The 24,134-nt window shown below is 43.0% G+C and overlaps 1 protein-coding gene across 1 annotated transcript in view; it reads right to left on the reverse strand.

The window, feature by feature from the left end:
- The window catches only part of LOC119168537 (endothelin-converting enzyme 2), a 260,418-nt gene that overhangs the window by 180,688 nt on the left and 55,596 nt on the right, over positions 1-24,134 (reverse strand). The window contains exon 4 of the mRNA XM_037419939.2: positions 21,193-21,273. Coding sequence (XP_037275836.2) covers positions 21,193-21,273 — 81 coding nt within the window. The remainder of the gene's footprint in view (positions 1-21,192; positions 21,274-24,134) is intronic.

The raw sequence follows: 24,134 nt of genomic DNA on the forward strand, positions 1-24,134 counted from the left end.
CGATGCACTTGTTCGCCTTCGCTGCACGGATCGAGACTCTAACGCAGCGCTTCCAGAATACAATTCACCGAATTTTTCGTGCAGAACATCAAATAAACGTTTTGTTCACTCTCTCCCCACGCAAGACTATCGTCTTTGGATGACATTTGCAGTGAAACATGCAGATACGGCGCCAATTTTTACAGCCCTCTTTTTTGTGTGTTTTTTTTAATGTTTAAGCTGCCAAGTCATATGACAAAAGTGATATATATGTACGCTTCTTTCTCTCGAATAAACTTTAGTTGCGAGTGATGCTTGTGCTACGTGCATTTTTTTTTTTAACTAGTGTCCGTGTCTGTGTGCGTGCCCCTATTCAGTTGAAAAATAAACAATAGAAACTAGCCCAATTATCCGTGCTACTGCAATACATGTCGTTGCAGCTCTTGAAATGCTTCTTTTCGGAAGGTTTCCCACTTGAACTCTACATCGGTCTTTGTAAGGTTAGTGAGTGTCTCGGCGATGCCGGCAAAATTTTTAACGAAGCGCAGGCCTAGAAAATGACGCACGGCCTTCTTGTCGGCAGGTGACGGGAATCCAGTGATGGCTGTTGTTTTCTGGAGGTTGAGTATACTCCGTACTACCTTATCACGTGTCCCAAAAACAAGAGTTTCTCGTATGCAAAGTGGCACTTTTCTGGCTTGAGAGTGAGTCCGAATGTTTTGATTGCTTGAAGTACAACTTCAAGGAGCTGAAGATGCTTGTCGAAGCTTGAGCAAAACATGACGACATTGTCCAACTACACCAGGCAAGTCTGCCACTTCAATCCAGTGAGGACGGCGTCCATAACACGCTGAAACGCCTCAGGCACCGAGCAAACACCAAAGGCATGACCTTGGGTTCGAAGAGGCCGTCTGGTATCATGAATGCGGTCTTTTCTCGCTCTCTTGTCTACTTCGATCTTTTAAAAGCCTGTCTTGATGTCCATCGATGAGAAGTATTTGGTGTATGTCCTTCTTCATGATCTTGTTGAGACAGCGATAGTCAACGCAGAAGCTTAGTGTTCCATCTTTTTTCTTCACTAACACCACGGGTGACGCCCGTGGACTCTTTGAAGGCTGGATAATGTCGTTGCAAAGCATTTCGATGACTTCATGGCCTCGCGTTCTCGCGCCAAAATTCTGTACGCGCTTGAACGAAGTGGCCTGGCATTTTCTTTTGTTACGATTCGATGTTTTGCAACAGGGGTCTGTCAAATTCTCGAGGACAATGAAAAGCAGTTCTTGTATTTCAGGAGCACGTTTTCGAGCTGTTCTTGTTTATGCGTCACAAGTCTCCAACTAACTTCGAAAGCTGGTTGAAGCGTTTCAGTCATCTCAAATAAATTCAGCGGAATCGGCAATGACGAAAGCGTTGCTGGCTACCAGTATCTCTTCGATGTAGGCAACCGTCGTGCCTTTACTCGCGTGCTTGTACTCATTGCTGAAGTTCGTGAGCATCACTCTTGTGTTCCCTCATCACAGCTCAGCTATTTATCTGGCAATGCAAATTTTACGCTTCAACGACGCCTTGCTGTATATATTGGTTCTTGAGTTCTGACGAAAATTCTGATGCTGTAGCGAGGAGGAATGGTGACTTGGTCTTCCAGCACATTCAAGGCGTGCCTTCTTGACGGCGTGTGCGACGACAGTGCTTTTTCAGTGGATAGTGTTATCAACTTCGTTCCCAGGGCGATGACGGCACCATGGAGACTTAAGAAGTTCATATCAAGTATGACATCTCTCGAGCAATACTGTAGTACGATGAAGCTTGCAGGTTAAATCTTACGGTTAATGATGACTTAGGCTGTGCATGTTCCTGCCGGCATAATAAGGTGACCTCAAGCTGTAGGGACTTCAAAGCCTTCCCAAGTTGACCTAACTCTCTTCAATTTCGTGGTGAATGTTCCACTGATGACGGAATAGTCGGCGCCGATGTCAATGAGAGCTGCGACGCTGTAGCCGTTGATAAGGACGTCGAGGTCGCTAGTTCGTTCGCATTACAGTTAGGTTGCGACGTCTGATTTCGGCTACGATGGTTTGTACCGCTGCTCCGGTGTTTCGTCATCAAGTCATCTTCTGGCCACAAAGTTTCGACATCAGGGCAACGTGCATGTTGCGGCAGGTTCTTGAGCTTTCTTCACGGCATCCTCAGCGGAAGATCTTCAGCAGTTCATCGTACAGCAACTGCGCCTTCATCGGTTGCTGTCTTTAGTTTTCTAAGTACGAGCTATGATTTGGGCCATTGTAACTGCTGACGGTGCGGTGACATGTAGCGCCAGGTGAGGGTGAACGAGAAGATCCCCGGGGTGTCCTCTGCCCTTCCGCGAGATAAGCGAGATAGTCGGGAATGTCATGTGGTCTTTCCCCACGCTGTGGACGCGGTGCGTCGATGGCGAAACCACAAGGTCCAACCTGGAGGTACTAGCAGTGGCGGCACATGTGCCCGGCTTCACCGCAACGGTAACAAAGTGGGCTGTGGTCAGGGGCGCGCCAGACGTTAGTCTTCCTAGTAGCGTAGGCCTGGCGGGTAGGTGGGCGGTATAGCGTCAGTGGTGGTGGTGGCTGTGTCTGGTGGTAGACACAGCCACCACCAGACACAATGTGTCTGGTGTCCTGACATGGGCGTGGCGGAGTCTTACGGTGCACTGTAGCGGTGTAGCTCATAGCTTCCGGTTCAAACTGCGGTACTGCGGGGATTCCAAGGGACTGGCGAACTTCTTCGCGGATAATGTCGGGGATCAAATTAGCTTGAGGCTGCGGGGAAGGTATCAGCTTGTGCAGCTCTTCCCGCACGATCGCTCAAATGGTCTCAAACAGGTCATCAGTGCTGAATACTTCGGCGCAGTTGAATGATGCGTGGTGGTTGTACTGTGCTGTCTGCATCCCGAGTGCCTTCTCTGTAGTAGTGGCCTCGGTAAGAAATTCACAGACAGTTTTGGGCGGGTTCCAGACAAGTCCCGCAGACAGCTCTTGCTTGACCCCATGCATCAGCAACCGGAGCTTCTTCTCAGCCATTGTGGGGTCAGTGTGGCGAAACAGCCTGGTCATCTCTTCAATGAACATGGTGACGTTTTCGTTAGGGAGTTGCACCTATGTTTCCAGCAAGGTGACGGCCCTTTCCTTGCGGACGATGCTCGTAAAGGTGCTCAGGAATGTCATTCGAAAGAGATCCCATGTACGTAACATGGATTCCCAGTTCTCAAACTAAGTCTTGGCGGTGACTTCTAGGTAGGAGTAGACATGGCGTAAATATTCTTCGGGGTCCCAGCCATTTAGAGCGGTATCATTATCATCATCACCAGCCTGACTACGTCTACTGCAGGACAAAGGCCTCTCCGATGTTCTGCTAGTTAACCCAGTCCTGTGCTTGCTTCTGCCAAATTATAACCGCAGGCTTCCTTATCTCATCTGCCCACCTAACATTCTGTCTCCCCCTAACCCGCTTGCCTTCTCTCAGAATCCAGTTAGTTACCCTTAATGACCAGCGGTCATCCTGTCTACGCGCTACATGCCCGACCCATGTCGATTACCTCTTCTTGATTTCAACTATGATATCCTTGACCCCCGTTTGTTCCCTAATCCACTCTGCTCTCTTACTGTCACTTGAGGTTACACCTACCATTTTTCTTTCCATTGCTCGCTGCGTCGTTCTCAATTTAAGCTGAACTCTCCTTGTAAGTCTCCAGGTTTCTGCTCCGTAGCTAAGTACCGGCAAGATACAGCTGTTATATACCTTCCTCTTGAGGGATAGTGGCAATCTACCTGTCATAATTTGAGAGTGCTAGCCAAATGTGCTGCAACCCATTCTTATTCTTCTAGTTATTTCAATCTCGTGATTTGGCACCGCGGTTATTACCTGCCCTAAGTAGACATAGTCTTTTACAACTTGAAGTGCACTATTACCTATCTCGAAGCGCTGCTCTCTTCCGAGGTTGTTGCACATTACTTTCGTTTTCCGCAGATTAATTTCAAGACCTACTTTTCTGCCTCGCCTTGTGTAACTCCGTAATCATAAGTTGCAATTCGTCCCCCGAGTTACTCAGCAATGCAATGTCATCGGCGAGATACTCTCCATTAACTCTTATATTCTTAACTCTTCCCATTGTAGGCCTCTGAAAACTTCCTGAAAGCACGCCGTAAATAGCATTGGGGAGATTGTGCCCCCCTGCCTTACACCCTTCTTGATTGGTATTCTGTTGCTTTCTTTATGAAGAACTATTGTAGCAGTTGATCCCCTGTAGATTTCTTCCAGGATGTTTATATAAACTTCATCGACGCCTTGAATACAAAGTGTCTGCACGATGGCCGATATTTCTACTGAATCAAATGCCTTCTCGTAATCTAAGAAGGCTATGTATAGTGGTTGGTTATATTTTGAGCATTCCTCTATTACCTGATTGATAGTATGAATGTGGTCGATTGTTGAGTAGGCTGTTGGCAATCCTGCTTGTTCCTTTAATTGATTGAATTCCAATGTTTTCTTTAGACTGTTAGCGATTACCTTTGTAAATAGCTTGTATACTATAGAGAGCACGTTGATCGGCCTGTAGTTCTTCAAGTCCTTGTCATCTCCTTTCTTATGTATTAAGACGATGTTAGCATTCTTCCAAGACTCTGGTACTCTTCCCGTCAGGAGACACCTCGTAAACAGGGTGGCTAGTTTTTCTAACACAATCTGCCCTCCATCTTTCAGCAGATCTGATAATACCTGATCCTCACTTGCAGCTTTGCCTCTTTGCATGCTCTCCAAAGCTTTTCTGACTTCTATCATTACTGGTGGGGTGTCATTTGGGTTACTGCTAGTTCTTTTAATATTAAGGTCGTGGTTGTCCCGGCCACTGAACAGATCTCTGTAAAACTCCTCTGCTATTTTAGCTATCCTATTCATATTGATAGTTATTTTGCCTTCTTTGCTCCTTAGAGCATACATCCAATGTTTGCCTATCCCAAGTTTCCTCTTCAATGCTTTGAAGCTTCCTCCATTTTTCAGAGCGTGTTCAATTCTCTCCAAATTACACCTTCTTACACCGCATACGTTATGCTGATTAATCAACTTAAAAAGCTCTGCCAGTTTTCTTTTGTCTGTTGTACTTGAGACTTTCATGATTTGACGCTTCTTAATGAGATTCTTTGTTTTCTGAGAAAGCTTGCCAGTGTCCTGTCTAACTACCCTGCCTCCAACTTTCACTGCACACTCCGTAATAATACTCGTCAGATTATCATTCATTGTATCTACGCTAAGGTTGGTTTCCTCACTAAGAGCCGAGTACCTGTTTTGAAGCGAGACTCTGCATTCATGTACTTTTCCTCTCAATGCTAGCTCATTGACTGGTCGTATATCTCGGTCGCATATCTCTATCCAACTTTCTGGGTCCTCGATTGACGATTCACGAAAACTTGGCGGTGCCTGGGGTTCTGGAGAATGATTGGGGCAGACTGCACGGGAGAGATCATCGTTGCTGCTGTCGATGTCAGGATCCGGGGCTGCCTCGATGTTGCAGGAAGGGGCCCGTACTCTGGTGACAGAGGCAGTCAGAACAAGCCGCAGGCAGCCCCCTCTGCCTGCGGCTTGTTCACTGTTTGGGGTTGGCGACAGTGTCTTCTTTGCCACTTGGGCTGAGTTCTTTGACAGGGGCATTCGGAACATGAAAGAAGCGGCCCCTCCACAAGATGTCATGGGGTCGTGACGTTGACAAAGGAAGCAGGTTTTAGGTTGAAGATAAAACTGTTCATTTGGGCAAAATTTATGGTTAGACAATAGGAAAGTAAGATTACAGAGAGACCCTGGCACTGATAGGGACAAACTGAGTGTCAGTCGTCAATGAGCTGGTCAACGGTGAAGTGCATCAGTATTTATACACATGCTGTCAAATATTCTAGCATTATCGCTAGTGTCCACATAGGTTCAAAAATAATCTGTAAGGCTCGCGAAGTGAGCATAATCTCAACAAAATGATCTACTGCAGTCCCGAAGCTTCTTGAACACTGCAGGCACGGTTTGCACTAAGAGTTACTGAAAGTGAAACAGGGCGATGATATAACTTAGAATGTGGCAATATGTACTGCTATGATGCAGCCGTCATGCCCGGTTAACGTCAACTATTACACCATCAGCTGAAGTTGATTTATGTAGCAGTGTCCACGACTATCATCCTCGTAAGCATTAGCACTTCACATCAGCCTACAGCTTCTGGTGTTGCTAATATTGATGTTCCTCTTGGCTTCATTACACAACTGTGAACTACTGGTTACATAAAACATACACCGCTGCTTAACGTGTGTTTGTATCTGCATTTGTACATATTGTTACATAACAATATCTTAAGCACCATTTTGTAACGTTTAACACAATAAATAAACTACAATACTGTCCCCTTCCATCTGCATTCTTTGCATAAGATCAATTCGAAAGGTTTGTAGGATCTGCATAGTTTTTCTGTAATGCTTCCAGCCTCTGTGAGCTTTGGCCAGTAGTAGTGTCAGAAAAACTGGGCGAAGGTGTGCACCAAGTGGCCAGACGAAGGCTCATTGTGACAAGCCGATAAATTATTCATACATAGTGCTGATGGAATAACGAGCGGGTGTTCAGTTGTGTAAGGGCTGTATTTTTTATAAAAACATTCCTGCAAGCACAATAGGATGATGGTGAACGCAAGAACGCCTGTGGAGGGTGCGAACTTCAGTATTCAAGACATGCGAGTGAATATCCACTCTCAACTTAAAAAAAGAAAGTCATGTCTAACACAGATATAGTTTTTTCTCGAGTCTAAAAATTGTTCGAACGTAAAAATTCGCCAGGCCTGCGCAGAACACGTGGCATTGGGACGGCTGGAAAAGTGACGTTTCCAGAGTTTCTTGTTGACTCTATTGGGGAAGCTAATAAAGGTACACACGCAAGGTACCCACTATGACCATAGACCACCATAACTTTCATCAAGTAGGAAAAAACACCCACTGCGCCATCAATTGGCTTTCTGCGAATAAGCGAGGTATTCATTGTCATATGTGAAGTATTATGTGGACAATACTCAGTTGTTACTATAGCCTACGTGGTTGTTATTTCACTCTTCTACGATAGCATGTTAGAAGTTATTCCTGATGATTGGCACTCGGCGAAAATTATTCCGGTACATAAACCGGGCTCCACTTTCGAAATTAATAACTACAGGCCCATTTTCTTAATTAGTACTCGCTACAAACTATTCGAGCCCATTATATTTGATTGATATGTGGGGTTTAACGTCCCAAAACCACCATATGATTATGAGAGACGCCGTAGTGGAGGGCTCCGGGAATTTTGACCACCTGGGGTTCTTTAACGTGCACCCAAATCTGAGCACACGGGCCTACAACATTTCCGCCTCCATCGGAAATGCAGCCGCCGCAGCCGGGATTCGATCCCGCGACCTGCGGGTCAGCAGCCGAGTACCTTAGCCACTAGACCACTGCGGCGGGGCGAGCACATTATATTTAAAGCCATTATTGCTTACTTAGAAAATAACAAATTACTTCATGCCCAACAGCATAGATTTAGATCCAATCTATCGATTGTTACCTAACTGACTAAAGTAACTGACAAAATAATTAACATGCTCAATATAAAAGGTCAGACCGATGCCAATTTTTAGCTTTTTCCAAGGCATTTGATGTCGTTCCCCATCAGCATTTAATAAGAAAGTTAATAACTACTGCTCTTGAATGGAAGGTTGTAAAATGCATTCATCGTCATCATCATCATCATCAGCTTAACTATGTCCACTGCAGGACAAAGGCCTCTCCCATGTTCTGCCAATTAACCCAGTCCTGTGCTTGCTGCTGCCAATTTATACCCACAAACTTCTGAATCTCATATGCCCACCTAACCTTCTGTCTCCCCCTAACCCGCTTGCCTTTTCTGGGAATCCAGTTAGTTACCCTTAACGACCAGCGGTTATCCTGTCTACGTGCTACATGCCCGGCCCACATCCATTTCCTTTTCTTGATTTCGACTATAATATCCTTAACCCCTGTTTGTTCCCTAATCCACTCTGCTCTCTTCTTGTATCTTAAGGTTACACCTACGATTTTTCTTTCCATCCCTCGCTGCGTCGTCCTCAATTTAAGCTGAACCCTCTTTGTAAGTCTCCAGGTTTCTGCTCCGTAGCTAAGTACCGGCAAGATACAGCTGTTATATACCTTCCTTTTGAGGGATAGTGGCAATCTACCTGTTATAATTTGAGAGTGCTTGCCAAATGTGCTCCACCCCATTCTTATTCTTTTTGTTACTTTAATCTCTTGGTTCGGCTACGCGGTTATTACCTGCCCCAAGTATACATAGTCTTTTACAACTTGAAGTGCACTATTACCTATCTCGAGGCGCTACTTTCTTCCGAGGTTGTTGGACATTACTTTCGTTTTCTGCAGATTAATTTTAGGACCCACCTGTCTGCTCTCCTTGTCTAACTCCGTAATCATGAGTTGCAATTCGTCCCCCGAGTTACTAAGCAATGCAATGTTATCGGCGAAGCGCAGGTTACTAAGGTACTCTCCATTAACTCTTATCCCTAACTGTTCCCAATCTAGGCTTCTGAAAACCTCCTGTAAGCACACGGTAAACAGTATTGGGGAGATTGTGTCCCCCTGCCTTACACCCTTCTTGATTGGTATTCTGTTGCTTGCTTTATGAAGCACTATAGTAGCAGTTGATCCCCTGTAGATTTCTTCCAGGATGTTTATATATACTTCATCGACGCCCTGGTTACGAAGTGTCTGCATGATGGCTGATATTTCTACTGAATCAAATGCCTTCTTGTAATCTAAGAGGGCTATGTATAGTGGTTGGTTATATTTTGAGCATTCCTCTATTACCTGATTGATAGTATGAATGTGGTCGATTGTTGAGTAGCCTCTTCGAAATCCTGCTTGTTTTTTGGTTGATTGAATTCTAATGTTTTCCTTACTCTGTTAGCAATTACCTTTGTAAATAGCTTGTATACTATAGAGAACAAGCTGATCGGTCTGTAATTATTCAAGTCCTTGCCATCTCCTTTCTTATGTATTAAGACGACGTTAGCGTTCTTCCAAGACTCTGGTACTCTTCCCGTCAGGAGACACCTCGTAAACAGGGTGGCTAGTTTTTCTTACACAATGTGTCCTCCATCTTTCAGCAGATCTGATGTTACCTGATCCTCACTAGCAGCTTTGCCTCTTTGCATGCTTTCCAAAGCTTTTCTGACTTCTTCAATCACTACTGGTGGGGTGTCACCTGGGTTACTGCTAGTTCTTATAGTATTAAGTTCGTGGTTTTTCCGGCTACTGTACAGATCTCTGTAAAACTCCGCTAGTTTAACAATCCTATCCATATTGGTAGTTATTTTGCCTTCTTTGTCCCTTAGTGCATACATTAGATTTTTGCCTATCCCAAGTTTAATCTTGACTGCTTTGATGCTTCCACCTGCAGGTATGCAATGGCCTGCAAAATGCATTACGTTCTACTTAAGAGACAGAAGACAGCATGTTACCATGAATGGCTGTGACTAGAAAGAGCTGGAAGTGTGCTCTGGTGTTCTGCAGAGGTCAGTCCTCAGGCCTCTTCTTTCTTTAGTTTATATCAGTAATATTCATTTCTACTTTGAGCCATCGATTCAGGTAGGACTGTTTGCGGATGAAAGTGAAGTATACACAACTATAAATAACAAATCAGACCAAATTAAATCAATGATGCTTTATGCTCAATTGACAAATGGTGTACAAGATGGGGATTAAAATAAATGCTTTAAAAATAAATTACATTTTGTTTACCAATAAAAAGGTGCCCCTTCCCTTACATACTCTATAGAAAACGCTACCATTACGATAGCTGATTGTGTCAAATATCTAGGAGTCACACTTACCAGTAACCTCATCTGGGAAATGCATGTAGAAAAACGTGTGTAGGGGTGCACTAAAAAAGTTGTCTTTTTTTAAGAGAAAACTACGTAATACTCCTCCCCCGGTGAAACTTGGAGCATACAAAGCACTAGTGCGACCAAAATTAGAGTATGCCGTCATTGTTTGGAGCCCTTGGCAACAATATTTGCTTAACGAAATTGAGAGTCCGAAAAATGCTTTACCTTTTATTCATTCCACTTACTACCGACAGTCTAGTGTAACAAATCTACGTATTAAGGCAAGCCCATAAAAACTTGAGCAACGCAGAATAGTACTCACATTAAAACTCATTTTTCAACTTTATCATGGTGACTTTAAGTTATCAAGAGAATGCTATTTTCAGCAACCTTTAAAACTTTCAGTAAGGACGAATCACGAGATAGCTTTTCGGCAGCCACTTAGCCACATTAATGCCCACGAGATCTCTCTCTTTTGTCGCACTTTTTTTACTGGAATACATTATCTGCACGGGCAGTAAATGCTGCCTCGATGGATTTATTTATGAACCATATAGAAAGTTAAAATTTTTTTTTATAAAAGCGATGTATATTGAAAATAGCTTGCTTTGTGTATGATTTAAGTGACTTTTATGTATTGAAAAAAGTTTTTGTGAAATTTTCTAGTCTGTCATAACTTAACATGTACTAACCACTGATATTACTTTGGAGTTGTGAACTTAATATTTGTATAATAGTTAAACTATGCCAAGATATTCAATGTATAGGTATAGATTGTTTGATTGTATTCTTGTATTTCACTTCTGCATGGGCCCGAGGAGGGCCTGCAGTATCTGTAAATAAAAAAAATATGTTAAAATGGTTCCTTGTCTTTACATAACACCAGAAAAGGTGTTTTTGAAAAGATCTTCAAAGCATTAGCAGTGCTTTGCCATAGAATACTACTTGACTGCCAAGTTGTGGCCCGTGTCGAAGTCCCGCTCTTTTCTAGAATGTTTTCTGATTATAGTAGAGTCGTGATAATTGAAGCAATGATAATTCATACTTTTGGTTAATTTGAACAAAATCCAATTTTTTGTTTGGCCCTTTATTCTTTTAATGTATTTAAAGGCCTTTTAATTCAAACCCCATCATTCAGTTAATTCATCCTTCCTGCAGTTCCATACCAGAAAATATCTGCTGCATTCCAACTACTACTTAAAAATTTCCATGCTTATACAATCCTAACAGTCTAACAATGAAAACTAAGCACCTCAGGCCTTCAAAGAAAAAGGCTTTGCTAGTAAACAAATGTTTTAAACAAAGCACACCATAGTAAACTGTGATGCTTCTCAACTGGTATAGAGAGCTTTGTGCTGAAGGCACATACCTATAGCAAAGAAGCAGTTGGTAGTTAATGATTTCTTTAGAAGGTCTGATCAGCAGTAAATGGCCAATAAACTTGTGGGCCTTACTCCTCAGCTTTTTGTTCATTGTGTGCACTTATGGTTTAAAAACACTTAAAAAGTATTTAAATGTGATAAAATCAATACCTAATCATATTATGTGGTGTCACTTCACCCAAAGTTGTCTATCTGAAAACTTCTGATAATTTAAACTTCTTGATAATTCAAACAAAATTCAGAGGTACCTTGGTGTTTGAATTAACGAGAGTTCACTGTATATTACATTTCTTTTTTATTTTTTGTGATGGTGGTTACGGACACTAGCGCTGGTGCTGTCGTATAACTACTGTGCCAAAATCGGCTCTATCTGTGATCTTTTATGACAGCTGTCGTTCTAATATTGCAGGGCCTCAAACACAACTGCTGTCACCAGAGCCATGGGCGAGAGCACAGAGTGGCTGCTTATAGATTGCACGGTCTGTGGTGGGTGTCAGCAAACAGAGACCGCCACTGCCGGTGATATCTATCACCTAGGTTGATGCCATCGCTTCATATTGACAAACCCCTTGACAGGGCAAAACTTGCCAACTGTGAGAGTTGCTAATGCATTTTCACAATGACGGTCAACAATAGTGGCCGAATATTTGTGATCTTTATCATTTCTTAATACAATTTTTCTAGTTTGTTGGATAGCAGTCACGGACACCTACCTCACTGCCCCTGCCGCTCTGATTTGATAACAGCTTTCACTACAAAACAAAACTGAAATAACCCTCGCGACAGCCTCCTGTCAGGACCATCAGATGCAGTGTCATCATCACTGCATAAAAGCAACCAAATACATTTTGTAGTGAGGTTCGTGCAGGACACTTTTGTGTGTGTGTCATACTTGTTTTCTTGTCAAGTCCTTTTAGGGGCGAAGCTCCTTGTCTGTTGGCACTAACATTGTGCGCTGTAGCCATCGCTAACGATGATGACAATGCTGATGACGAAGAACAAGCACATTCCATACCACACATTCTCTTTCTGCCATCACAGCACAGTCCATGCAAGGTACCCACTATATGCCATCACTATATGCCATCATATGCTGATGATGATCACAAACAGCAATTGGCTTGCGCAGTAGGTGATATCTAGATATACCCTACGATGCAATTAGTATAAATGGAAACAGCCAATAACAACCAGGGTAATGTTGATGCCACGAGCAGGGTTGCCACTGGAGGCTACTTTTTGCCTAATCGGCAATTTTGAGAAGCCCGTGGCGGCCCAATTTTGTTAATGATGACACGGCAAAATTTTGATAATTTTTAGCTTAGGTCTAGGCTGAATTATGCATTCAATACAGATTGTATTCAAAACAAATGTGTGACAATGACTTTTCAATTTTTTTCGTAGTTTTAGACCTACCACTAAAAAGTGCACTTTACCTGCAATGCAGTATGTTTGTCCTTCTCAATTTACCTACACCCTGGAGGCAATGGCGTACTGGTGCGTCCGCCAGTAACCTCTCAACAAAATTTAGGTCATTGGACTGTTTCGCGTGCCGTGAAGCAGTCATGTAAGCTTTTTAGCTGCTTCAAAAGCTTTAATCTTCTTTGAAGCTACGCTTATAAAGTGGCTCGGTAAAGTTTAGGCCTCATGTTCGGACCACAGCCCCAACTGTCCTGAATAAATTGTCCACTTGTTCTCTGCCCTAGTACTCTCTAATTTCATATATATATAGTATAAATTTTTTGACATACTTTCTGGGCCGGTGAAAAGTTGGCTTCTTTGGGTAGCCTTCAAAAACTGCACTGAGGCGAATGTGTATAAAGTATGACCGCACAGAAAGCGTGGCATAGGCATTTTAATGATTACGCAGTTGCTTTCAAATTTATTTTCTTTGTTTTGTAATTAAGTTGTTTGATTATCGGACTCATGATTTCACTGCAATGAGATTTTGTTATAGCGCCTCTTTTGTTTTAGGGACTTCTGCACTTGTTATGAGACGCCAGCACTCATGGGCGCTGCTGGTGCATGCGTGCTGTTTGTTTCTCAGTGCTCGCATTGTGAAGCGGTTGATGTGACTGGCATCATTAAAATGTCAATATAATTTAGGGGTTATGAATGATATTATACGCCACGGGGCTACATATAATTGGCAATTTTTTATTATTATGCACACCTCACATATGCAGAGTGGCGACTTTTTGGCAAAATTTGAAGAAAAATGCCAACTTTAAGTAACTTTTTGCTCGCCGTTTCCCGAATTTCGCTGTAATCTCAGTGGGAACGCTGGCGACGGGTGATTTACAGTGACACTGAATGATGCCACTGCTTCGCCCACTCATCATCATCATTCACTCCGTAGATATGCCGTGATTTTTTTTCCTGCAACTGCCCGAGGCCTATGACCGACAAAGCAAGCATAGAGAGGCTGTATGTTATCCAGGAAAGGTGAGGTTCCCGACTTGCTCAAATCATTCTGTGTGGCTAGAGCTTGTCTAAGTGATGACCAGGATATCCAGGTGATAAAGGCATACATTAAAACAATTTTAAAGCCGGAGAAACTGGATCACAGAAGCACATAACCTGCCAGGAGAATAATTTTTCATTTTAAGAAGACTTACTATACCTGCCTCAAACTTATTCCAATCTTAAACCTTGGGCCTGTAAGTAGTTATTCTGAACCCACAATATTTCGTCAGCATAAGACTAAGGCGATTTTTTTCTCTTACAGTATCAAAGAGGCGTTGTACAGTGTGGGTTCAACATGAAATGGCATTCAATAACCAATCTTTTGAATACAATATTTCTACAGAGTTTTGCCACGACCAAACCAATTCATCATAATATACGAGTCATCGAAAAACTGGGGGATGTCCTATAAAGATTCCACTTTATGCGCCTTCCTTCTGCCGAAAATTTCCATTCATGCTTTCAAGCTTTTGAACACTAGCAGCTTAAAACTTATACTAGCTGCATTTATTACTCATTCAGTGTAAAAAGTACACGTAGTACCTAACAACTGCTTTCTTGGTTTTGGCTATTAAAATCAACCTGAGAAACCAAAGCTGAGATAGCATAATTTCTTGATAGTTTAATCTATGCACATCAGAGGGATACCTATCATCGAAGAGAAGCAGCCCCCTTTCAACCGGTACACTGATAACCAAAACATACATTGATGCCTTCTCTTAATGTGCAAGTCTAGTAACTACAAACCTGTCTTCTTCTTGGAGGGATTAGGCACGTTTAAACTTTCTGTGTTTAATCAATCTTACAACACTGAGGAATGACCACAAATATTAGGAGTTTTTTTTAGCGCAAATTTTATCTTCAGTAGACTTTCTGAGATCATGCAGCCAGTAGTGGCCAAATACACACCAGAAGGAAGCATGAACGATATCACCAAAAAACATCTTTATGGTCAAAATAAGGCTTTCTCGAGCATGAAAGGATCATTTTGGAAAATGAATAGAGAGCACTAAAAATGAAGGCAAAAGAGAGGGAACGCAGCGCAGTGCTGCACTCACAAAAAAAAGTTTTTTTTACTGACGACCATGTTACTTATTCCTACTTTGTATTTATTTATTTAAAAGAAACAACCGCGAAGGCTTTCATGACGAGGATATTACATGGCGGGGACAGACACTGCTTACATGTTATGCATTTAACAAGTAGGGGAAAAAATTTTTGGAGCATATTTGGGAAGAAACAATGTGTAAAACCATTTTGAAACAAACAACAAGAAACAGTAACTAGAGTCACAATAAAATCACCTCAGATGACAAGAAAAAAAAATATTAACATACTATGATTAGGTGGTAAGTTGCACATAAAAAAGATCTTGAAATTTGTTGAAATTGTGTTCCGTAGCAATGTCTGAAGATAATGCGTTTCACTCCGTTATTGTGCGTGGCAAAAATCAAGGAGCATATTGTGAAGACTGGCAGTTTATACATTTGACTTTATACGTATGATCAGGACCGGGGAAGATAACTAGCGGTGACTGAAAAAACTTATTGCGGATAGAATGATGATAATAAAGTTTATAGAACAGTGATAACCGAGAAACTTTACGGCAAAGGGCTAAGTTCTCCAAACCAACTTCTTTCTTCAACGGGGTCATGCTACCGTAATATGAATAATCATAAAAAATGAATCACACAGCACAGTTCACCAGGGCTCCTATGGTATTGATGATATACAGTAGACTTCCTTTAAGGCGGCGGTTTCACTCCGGCAGAACAAACACACCATTCATGCCACTTTTTCTGCTGACTCGGTGGCTGTTCTACTGGCATAGTTGACTTATATATCATTGAAAAGCTTGATTTTTGTACAACTTCAATATGTTCATTTAAAACAAGTCAACCGTTACTGTTTGGAGTACGGCAGGCAAGAATGAGCACTGTTTATACGGTTTGGCCTGACTGTGCCTCAGTTGTGAACATTTTCTGAAAAAACTGCTACAGTTACATCACTATTTTTTGCACAGCACATTCAATACAAATTTATCTATTTCCTCAACGTAGCAAATTTATGTAGGCCTTTTATTTTTTCTAGATAATCTTTTGAAAAAAGTCAAATTTAGTAACTTTAACTGTAGATTGAACGCTAACTACTGGTTAGAAGATGTTAATTTTCAAGACATGTATAGAAAATAACATTCCCTATCAGAGGGTTTAGTTTCACAAATGTACGACCTCTGGATTTTTAAGTAAAGTGATCAGAATTAACCAATATTCTCAAAATATGAACCTACCTCTGCCCATTGTCATGGGAAGCTACTCAATTTCTGTGGTTGAATTCGCACCTAGATGAATTAGAGCCCCTGATTTATTTCCTGAACATAACATTTTTCAATAAACCTAACAGAAATGCGATACGAAGCTCCTAAGTTGCCTTAATTTATCATGCCCCAAACGCCAACAAAGCTGCAGTAATGTTCAAACTCAGTTGAAATCTCAGCATGCATAGCTAATAGTTCCCGTCTTCCGATATAATTAAACACTCGAGTCACAGAGAAATACCACATGATTACTGAGAAATCTACATTATTTTTATCACTACAACGAATATCTTCCTCTGCCGCCATCTAGACGGATAAAGTGAGAGCAGTGCATCGGAAAACTCCCCGTCTTTCCGAAGGTGGTGGGCGAAAGCATTTTACCTCAGGGAAACTTGTCTTTTCCAACTTGAAATCATGCACTTCTTTATCTCCTCTCCTCACCCAACTAGCACTACAATGCCCGCTCCTCGAGCCAGTCTTTTTTTCTTGCCTCACCTCAGTGGTCTAGCATGAAAGCGGGTGTTCTATTCTCTGAAAGGTTGGGGTGAGAATTGTCAGGTGAAAGATAAGCCATATCCCTGAAACGTGCCTTGTATGTGTGCGCGTTTGTTTGCGGCCTCCCTCAAGTTCCCCTTTAAATAAGCGAGAAGTGAGCAACGACAGACAAAACATTGCAGAAACGCCGATACTGCACATGCGATACAAGCGAACCGAGTAGTCGTGACGTATCTCTGGAATGTCACCTCACTTTCTTTTGCGAAAAGTGCAGGTTAGAGGCATCGTTCTCTTGGCTTGTTGGTAAAAATCCATAGCAATAAACAGCATAAATACAAGACGAGGCGCACATAAAGAGTTCAAGTAAGACAAAAATTATTTTGTGCTTGCTCAGTGTTCCTCTCTGTCATCGCTATAAACCAAACACCTCGACAAATGAGCACAAGCCCTTTGTAAATCAAATGTGGGCCAGTAGAACTACATGAGCAGCAGGAGTGCATGTCACATGAGTAATCATGGTCAATCGCTCTCGCTGTGCTCTAAGTTTGCTAGATCAGGCTACACATGGAAATTTAGTAAGATATGCTCACTCGAACCAGCCTTGTGTGGTATACCTTAATAGAAGGTCATGCGATGCACTATTTAGCTCGAGGACATGAGTTTCATTTCCAGATACGGCAAGTACATTTTCATGGCAGTGAAATGCATGAACATGCGTGTGTATATTTCAGTGCACTCCAATTGTGCAAAGGTGCAGCTTGACGCCGTTCCCTATACGTAGATCAAGCTCGCTCCACGAGGACGTGGGTGCTTGCAAACTCTTTACTTGAAGTTGGCAGTGCGTACCACCAACGGATTGAATAAACCCCAGAACCAAAGAGTATTTAATGCATTGATTACTGCAGGAACACAGCGCAGGTTCTTGGAAACTTCAGCCACTAATAAAGAAGTGAATCAGAATGAACTTCTGCTGACTGCAGGGCATGATGTAAAAAAAGTTGTAGCTTTGCCACAAAGGCAAAGCAATGAATGCGATGAAAAGCAGAACAGTGATGAAAAGCAGGCTTAATGAAAAGCAGATTGAAATGTTCCCCGCGTTTCTCCCGCACACATGACGCATGGAACGTACTCCCCACCGCAAGATAGGGGCATGCAAGGGAGCCTCGCCCCCCTCCTCTATGCAGGCAAAGTACGCGTAGGAGATTAAAGCACGTGGCACCACGCGATGTGGTAACATGAGCTCGTTGCGCCATCTTGCTGGTAATGCTGAAAACATGATAATTTCACCCCAAGATGCCCGTCAGCATCAGTCAGTGGTACATATAAATAACTTGCCGTTCTCACGTTGAAGACCGTGCTCCTCGGTGGCTCAGTGGTTAACGTTTCCCACTCACGATTGAGAGGACTAAAGTTTGATTTCACGTGCGGGAGTCTTTTTCTGTGTTTCTTTTACATGTTCATATATATAAATACGTGTGTATATATATATATATATATATATATATATATATATGGTGAGCAATGGCGACGCCAACGCCGGCGGCAAAATCCAGTTGAGAGTGTCTATATAATTGCTGTCGCAATAAAAAATACTTTTCGGCAATGATAGCAAAGCATTGCTCGGATCTTTTTTTTTTTTTTGTTTAGTGGGGAGACTCTTGAAAGACGACAGAAATGAGGAGAATTTATGTGCTTAGTTTTCATTATGCTTCCAGATGCGGGGAAGGAGGGGTAAATTAGGCAGGCGAACGTAAGTTATCGTAGACAAGAACCACGCACGAATATAGTATATAATATACCCTTTGCCGGAAATGCCAAATAAAAGCAACCGCAGTGGTGAAACGAAGTCATATTTTCTATGCACTGAACGTTTATACCACTCACTCTAAGGATGACTACGCCAGGTAGGTGCCAGGTGGCCGAAATGGCCTGCATTTTTTGTTGAAATTAGTGCACCTGAGAAAATTTCGAGGCAGGCTAGGCATTTTGGCGCAATTACAGCGAATGTCACAGTTTTGGCACAGCTCGGTGCCACAATTGAGAATTGTATCAAATTGGCACAGTTGGCCCAGCTGTTGCACCCCTGGTTGATGTGCTAATGACTTGCTTACAGAGCACGTCTTCTCTTCAAAGGCTGGAGTAAATAGTATGCATCTATGAGCACACATAGAAGATTGAGGCCGTGTGCCACTTTTTGACAATGCGACAATGTACACAAGTCCGGTGAAACCCTGGCGAGAAAAATAATAAAAGGGGCCCTGAAAGACTATCAAGTAACCATGGAATGGATTCACTAATGGCATATTCGGTTGGGCGTTTTCGAGCACTCTGGAGGGCTCTGAAAAGTAGCTGCACCATCGGTTGGTAGAATTGGAGCGCTTGAACTACCTTCAGTTGGTTCTTTTAGAGTGTCAGCCTCTGACTCAGAGCGCTTCCAACCGCTCTGACTTCGAAGTGAGAGCGAGGCACCATCTAACCGGGAGGACGGATCACGTGACACAAGCCGGCCAATCCCGCGGCTGCCCGCAGGTGAACCAGGTGAGGAGCGCGAGCGTGCATTTCAGAAGGAGGCATTGCCGGGCGCGTAGTACTTCGTGCATGTGGGTTGTTAGTGGCGTTTTTGAGCGTGTGTGTGCGAATCCCCATCTACGAAGCCATCAATGCACCATGTCGATTGATCAGACGGCTTGCGAAGGCGGTGGAAATGTCAATGTTGTCATTACAGCAGCTTGCAGACAGCCCTGTGATTTGCTTTGAAGATAGCAGCTCGGGCAAGTACGATCGCCAGATTTATGTGCTAATTTGAAAAGTCTTTCGCTACATCCAGACATGTCAGAGAGAGCAAAAGAAAGAATGTAGGAAAGGTCAAACATTTCAGAGATATCTACTGAACTGACCGCCATCATTTGCTGATGCGGCGCAGGTGCAGCACCCTTTGCCCGGCAGCTTCCCGCGCTGCATGGTGGCGCTACAGGCATGCTGCTCTGGGCGCTCTGAGATTGCCGAAGTATTCGGTCGGTACGCTGCCTCTCGGACTCCAATTTCGAGCTGCTTCTGCATCAGGTGACTCTCAGCCAGAGCACCAGAGCGGCTAACCGAATACGTCATAACAGAGCTTATCGCCTCACGAATTCAATGCAGCAAAAAGTTTAAGAATCCACCCAGTACGAGTGGAGTTACAAAGAATTGTCACATGCTGCAATCGAGTTCTTTCTTTTCTCGTCCAGACGAAAGCACTGGAGGCTAATCAGGGACAAATTGCAGGGGCAAAGAAAATACATCACGTGTGCCTCATGACCTTGAGCACTTTTTTTTTTCCAATGTGAGGCTTTTTCCGTGTGATCGAGCGCGCACGAGAGGACAAGTCGAGGCCTCCCGCGGCAATCCCTGTAACGACCGAGTGCGCTATGTTCAAATCAGCCAATGGCTGATAGATGGCCTTTTACGCGCAATTTTTGAGCATCTTCCCTCGTTTATGAAGAGTAGAGAAAGCAATTTTTAGCCGACTTTCATAATTTATATTGAATTCACAGCCGCGTGCTGCACTATAATATTTGGCTCGCAAGTTTTTGGGAGCTTCTACTGTCGATAGAAGTGTTTTCTGACCATGCTCAAAAAGTGTTGAAGGACCCCTTAAAACTGACAAAATATGCACGGTATCAGACATGTTTATCTGTAGTGCTGACAGATAAAAGATGCTGCGACCTTACTAGGCATTAGTATGTTTGAAACTTTTGAGCGTGTTTGCTAAAGAGCTTTGTTTGTGACACTTTGATTTTTGCGCTACGATATATATATATATATATATAGACAAATACATGAGAGAAGATGGAACAAACTAAGGGAGCATTCCTGAACCATATCACAGTATCGTCAATGTATCCAAAAACTAAATCTAAAGATAGTGGGTACCATTCGTGCCACTGCCGAAAATGCACATGTGAGCCAATATTTTGGGAAGCCAAGATTCTCGGCAGAAGTTGACACAAGTCAGCTCCTTAACTCTGGGAGGCGTAGCATATAATGGAAGTATGAACTGACTGTGTTAGCAACATGTCCATCAGCCTGCATAAGAGCAAGGTTAGGTTTTTGATGCAACATACCTGATCAGTAGTGTTGCTTTGATATGCATCACATATGCACAACTGTGCTATATATTTCGTAGCAAGCTATGCAATAAACCAGTCATTAGAAAGTGCCTGTCCTGTCTTCTCTCATGTGTGTATTTCATAGCACAAAAATGAAGATATGTACTTAGCAACTCATTCAAAAACAAGTTCTTAAGTAGTTCTGACATACGTCTGAAACTTTTGGGTGTGATTGCATATGAGCCTTGTTTATGACATCCCACGCACCGCCCTCCAATTTCTTGGAAGCCTTTCAGTGGCAAGAGAGCCCTGTCCTGTCTATGTTTTTTCCTACATGGTTATCCACTCGACGACCTTACAATGACATTATTGAACATTCAGCACAACATCAAAATTTATTAAAGCCAACTAGCCAAAGTTGCAGCTCAATTCATGACTGAAAGACAATTGCTTATTATCAAGTGAATGAAAAGCTTCACCACGAGACATGAGCAAGTGTGGATGTGACTACAACATGCGCGAATTTACATATCTCAGTGAAGTGCAATAAATGGGGCTCACAATGGGAACCAAGCGTGTGAGCTGGGCCACGGTGGTGCGCAGGCTGTCCGTCTCCGTCACATTCTCCCGAGGACGTAGTCGCTGCACAACAAAACAATAACGCAAGGTTAGTGCCGACGTCATTAAGACACATCTTATCCCTAATGTGTTATGTGCACATATCTTTGGACAGAATATCCCTCTACTTATAATTCAAGGACAACTCAAGGATTCTGAGGGCCAAAATTCACGAAGGAGCAAAACAGACATTGTTTATGTAGTTTGTAAATAAGTTTCTTGGATATAACGAACTCAAAGGCGATCACAATAGTTCAGTATATCGATAATTCACAATACAAAATACACATATTTAATGCATTTCAGGCCTTGGAAATCGTTACAATCACAGGAATAGAAGTGGATTTCAGCGTTTTAGAGCAGCTGAGGGAGTAGGAACAATGCTGTTTTGGAGCAGCTTTGGCGCAGTAAAAAAACGAGTTTTGGAGCACGTTCGGAGCACCAAAGGTGTGTTTTGATGCAACCCAAATCAGTTTTTCAGTAGCTGTTCAGGGTCAAACATCATCATCAATCAAAATTATTGCTGGTAAAAAAATTCCAATAGTTTTCCCTAAACATTCAGTAACAATGAGTTTACCAGACTTACCACCTGCGCGCACGTGTGTGTGTATGTGTGTGCGCAATTGTATCTGTTGTAAAACATGCCCATTTTACAATCAGCCTGAAACGAAAAGAAAAATGTATTCTGGGTGTTAAAAGCATGAAACTATTTCTTTATGCAAACGTATCTACTACAGAATCTCGTCACCCACCTCAGTGTTACACTTTTGATGTGTGAAACAAAGTATAGATAATTGCGATGTACTTCACTTGGCGGAAGTTTTTTATCCCGACGCATTAAACACTACTCTGCTCATCTGAGCTTGGTCTGGAGCATAGCAGGCATAAGCAATTCACACAGCAAATTTGTGCACACGGTACAACGAGCTGCCCGACAGTGACAGTGTAGGCAGCATAGGTGCCCCGCTGCACGGAACTAATCAGGAGATAATTCGTGTCCACGTAACCTCTTCGTGTCTCAGTGAAATTGTCAGTTGTCACTTAGTATCATATCACGGTATAGAAGCGCACACATATACCACAGAGAGCCTACAGTGTCCGTTCTGTCACTATTTCAGTCACTGCATATCCCGGATCAATAGTTTCTAATTGCTACTTGGCATCGCCACTGCATGTAATAAAAAAAAAAATGTGCAAGAGTGCCAGCCAAGCATGATCTTTACCGCACTCTGGCAAAAAAGAAAGACTTTCTGGCAGGTACTTCGGGCGACACCTGCTGTCGTACTGTATCCATTTATTGGTGGTAATGGGGCACATCAGAATATGCACGTTTGCACTTGTATATGCGTACTGTCTTTAGTGCATGATCAGGCAAGTTCCTGGCTGGTACAAATCATCGAGGTTTCAGTGTATTAAAAGATAATTGACAGTTACTCATGTTGATGCCACAACTTTTGCAGGGGAACCATGGGGATTACAGCAATGAGAGCTCCACGGATGAACCGATTTACAACATGATCAAACTCCACTGATTGTAGATGCGACCGTGTGCTTGGTGAAGCCAATGCTCAGTGTTGCTCGGTCGATGATAATAATCAGCTAGATTCGGCAGTTTATACTTCTGATCGACAATCACACGGAAGTTGCAATTTATGCACTGCCTGGCACAGCAGGCCATATTGGCGCAGTATGGCGCTATTGGCCTGGTGTGCAACCAATGACGACGCTGCGAACTGCGCTTGTATGAGGTCAGTTCAAGAATTAACGCGCTTTCGAGGCGCTGCACTGTATAGAAACCACCGTACAGGTAAAGCTCGACAAAGACGCAGTTCAATTAGTTATCTTGTGTGTGGTGACTACCAGCGCTGTTCTAACAACTATAGGTGCCACTTGTAACGCTCATTTTAAAAGCCCAGCTTTTTGTTTTTTAAAACTGTGACCGCTTGTCTCAGCGGCGAGTGGAGGGCAATGGTGGAGTACTGCTCTCTGCCTCTATATGATCACCCACCCGTGAAAAGGGCGATAGCTTTCACAGCTATCCTGAGGACCCAGAGCTGAGGAAGAAGTGAATAGTCAAACTCGGAGAGAGAAAGCCCCCTGCGCCTATTCGACCGTGGGTGGCAAGTACTGTGCTGACAGTGACTTTAGCTATATCGCCCTATGCTCCACTTTTTGGTAACTTTTCAACCGTGTTTCAGCGCCTCACCAGCACTTCAGCCATTCATTACATGCAGGCTACAAGGGTATGCGACTTACACCAGGTGGAATGCTATCCCAAAACCTGCCGTGAAGGCCCCTGGACAGGAAGCCGACAACGCGGTCTCCAAATTGCCTCAGGTAAGCACACCTCGTGAGCGCAGCTGAGCGGCAAAGAACATCTGAGACTACAGCTTTATTTGGTTGCTGTACACACATGTATACGTAGTTTACTGATCAAGACGAGCGCACTTCTGGCGCACTGCTTACCCTAAAATCATAGGCGAAACCTGCTGTCCCTGTTTATAGCACATCCACAAAAGATTGTCACATAATCTTTGTGTCCTTGTGCTCGGTATGTACAATCAGCGATAGCTTTCTTTCATATTCTCATACCCCAGCAACGGCCCTGTGTGGTATTAACATGAACTTCTTCGTAATGTCGCTCTCACTGAACAAACTTTACTGAGACACACTGCAGTCATTTGCATCAGCCAGGGGGTGAATTAAGGCGGAACTTGCCACCTTCCCGAGTCACACCAGCACCTACCCCTCAAGACATTTCTTACTGCGATACAGCACGAGCTCGCACCCTGCTGACACCCATAACTGCAATCTAAGAATAATAATTTCAAATTTGGTAATTTCATATTGCTTTGCATTTCTAATAGATGCCATAAATGGTCGAT

Source organism: Rhipicephalus microplus, chromosome 3, assembly GCF_043290135.1.
Source record: "Rhipicephalus microplus isolate Deutch F79 chromosome 3, USDA_Rmic, whole genome shotgun sequence".
Classification (NCBI taxonomy): Eukaryota; Metazoa; Arthropoda; class Arachnida; order Ixodida; family Ixodidae; genus Rhipicephalus; species Rhipicephalus microplus.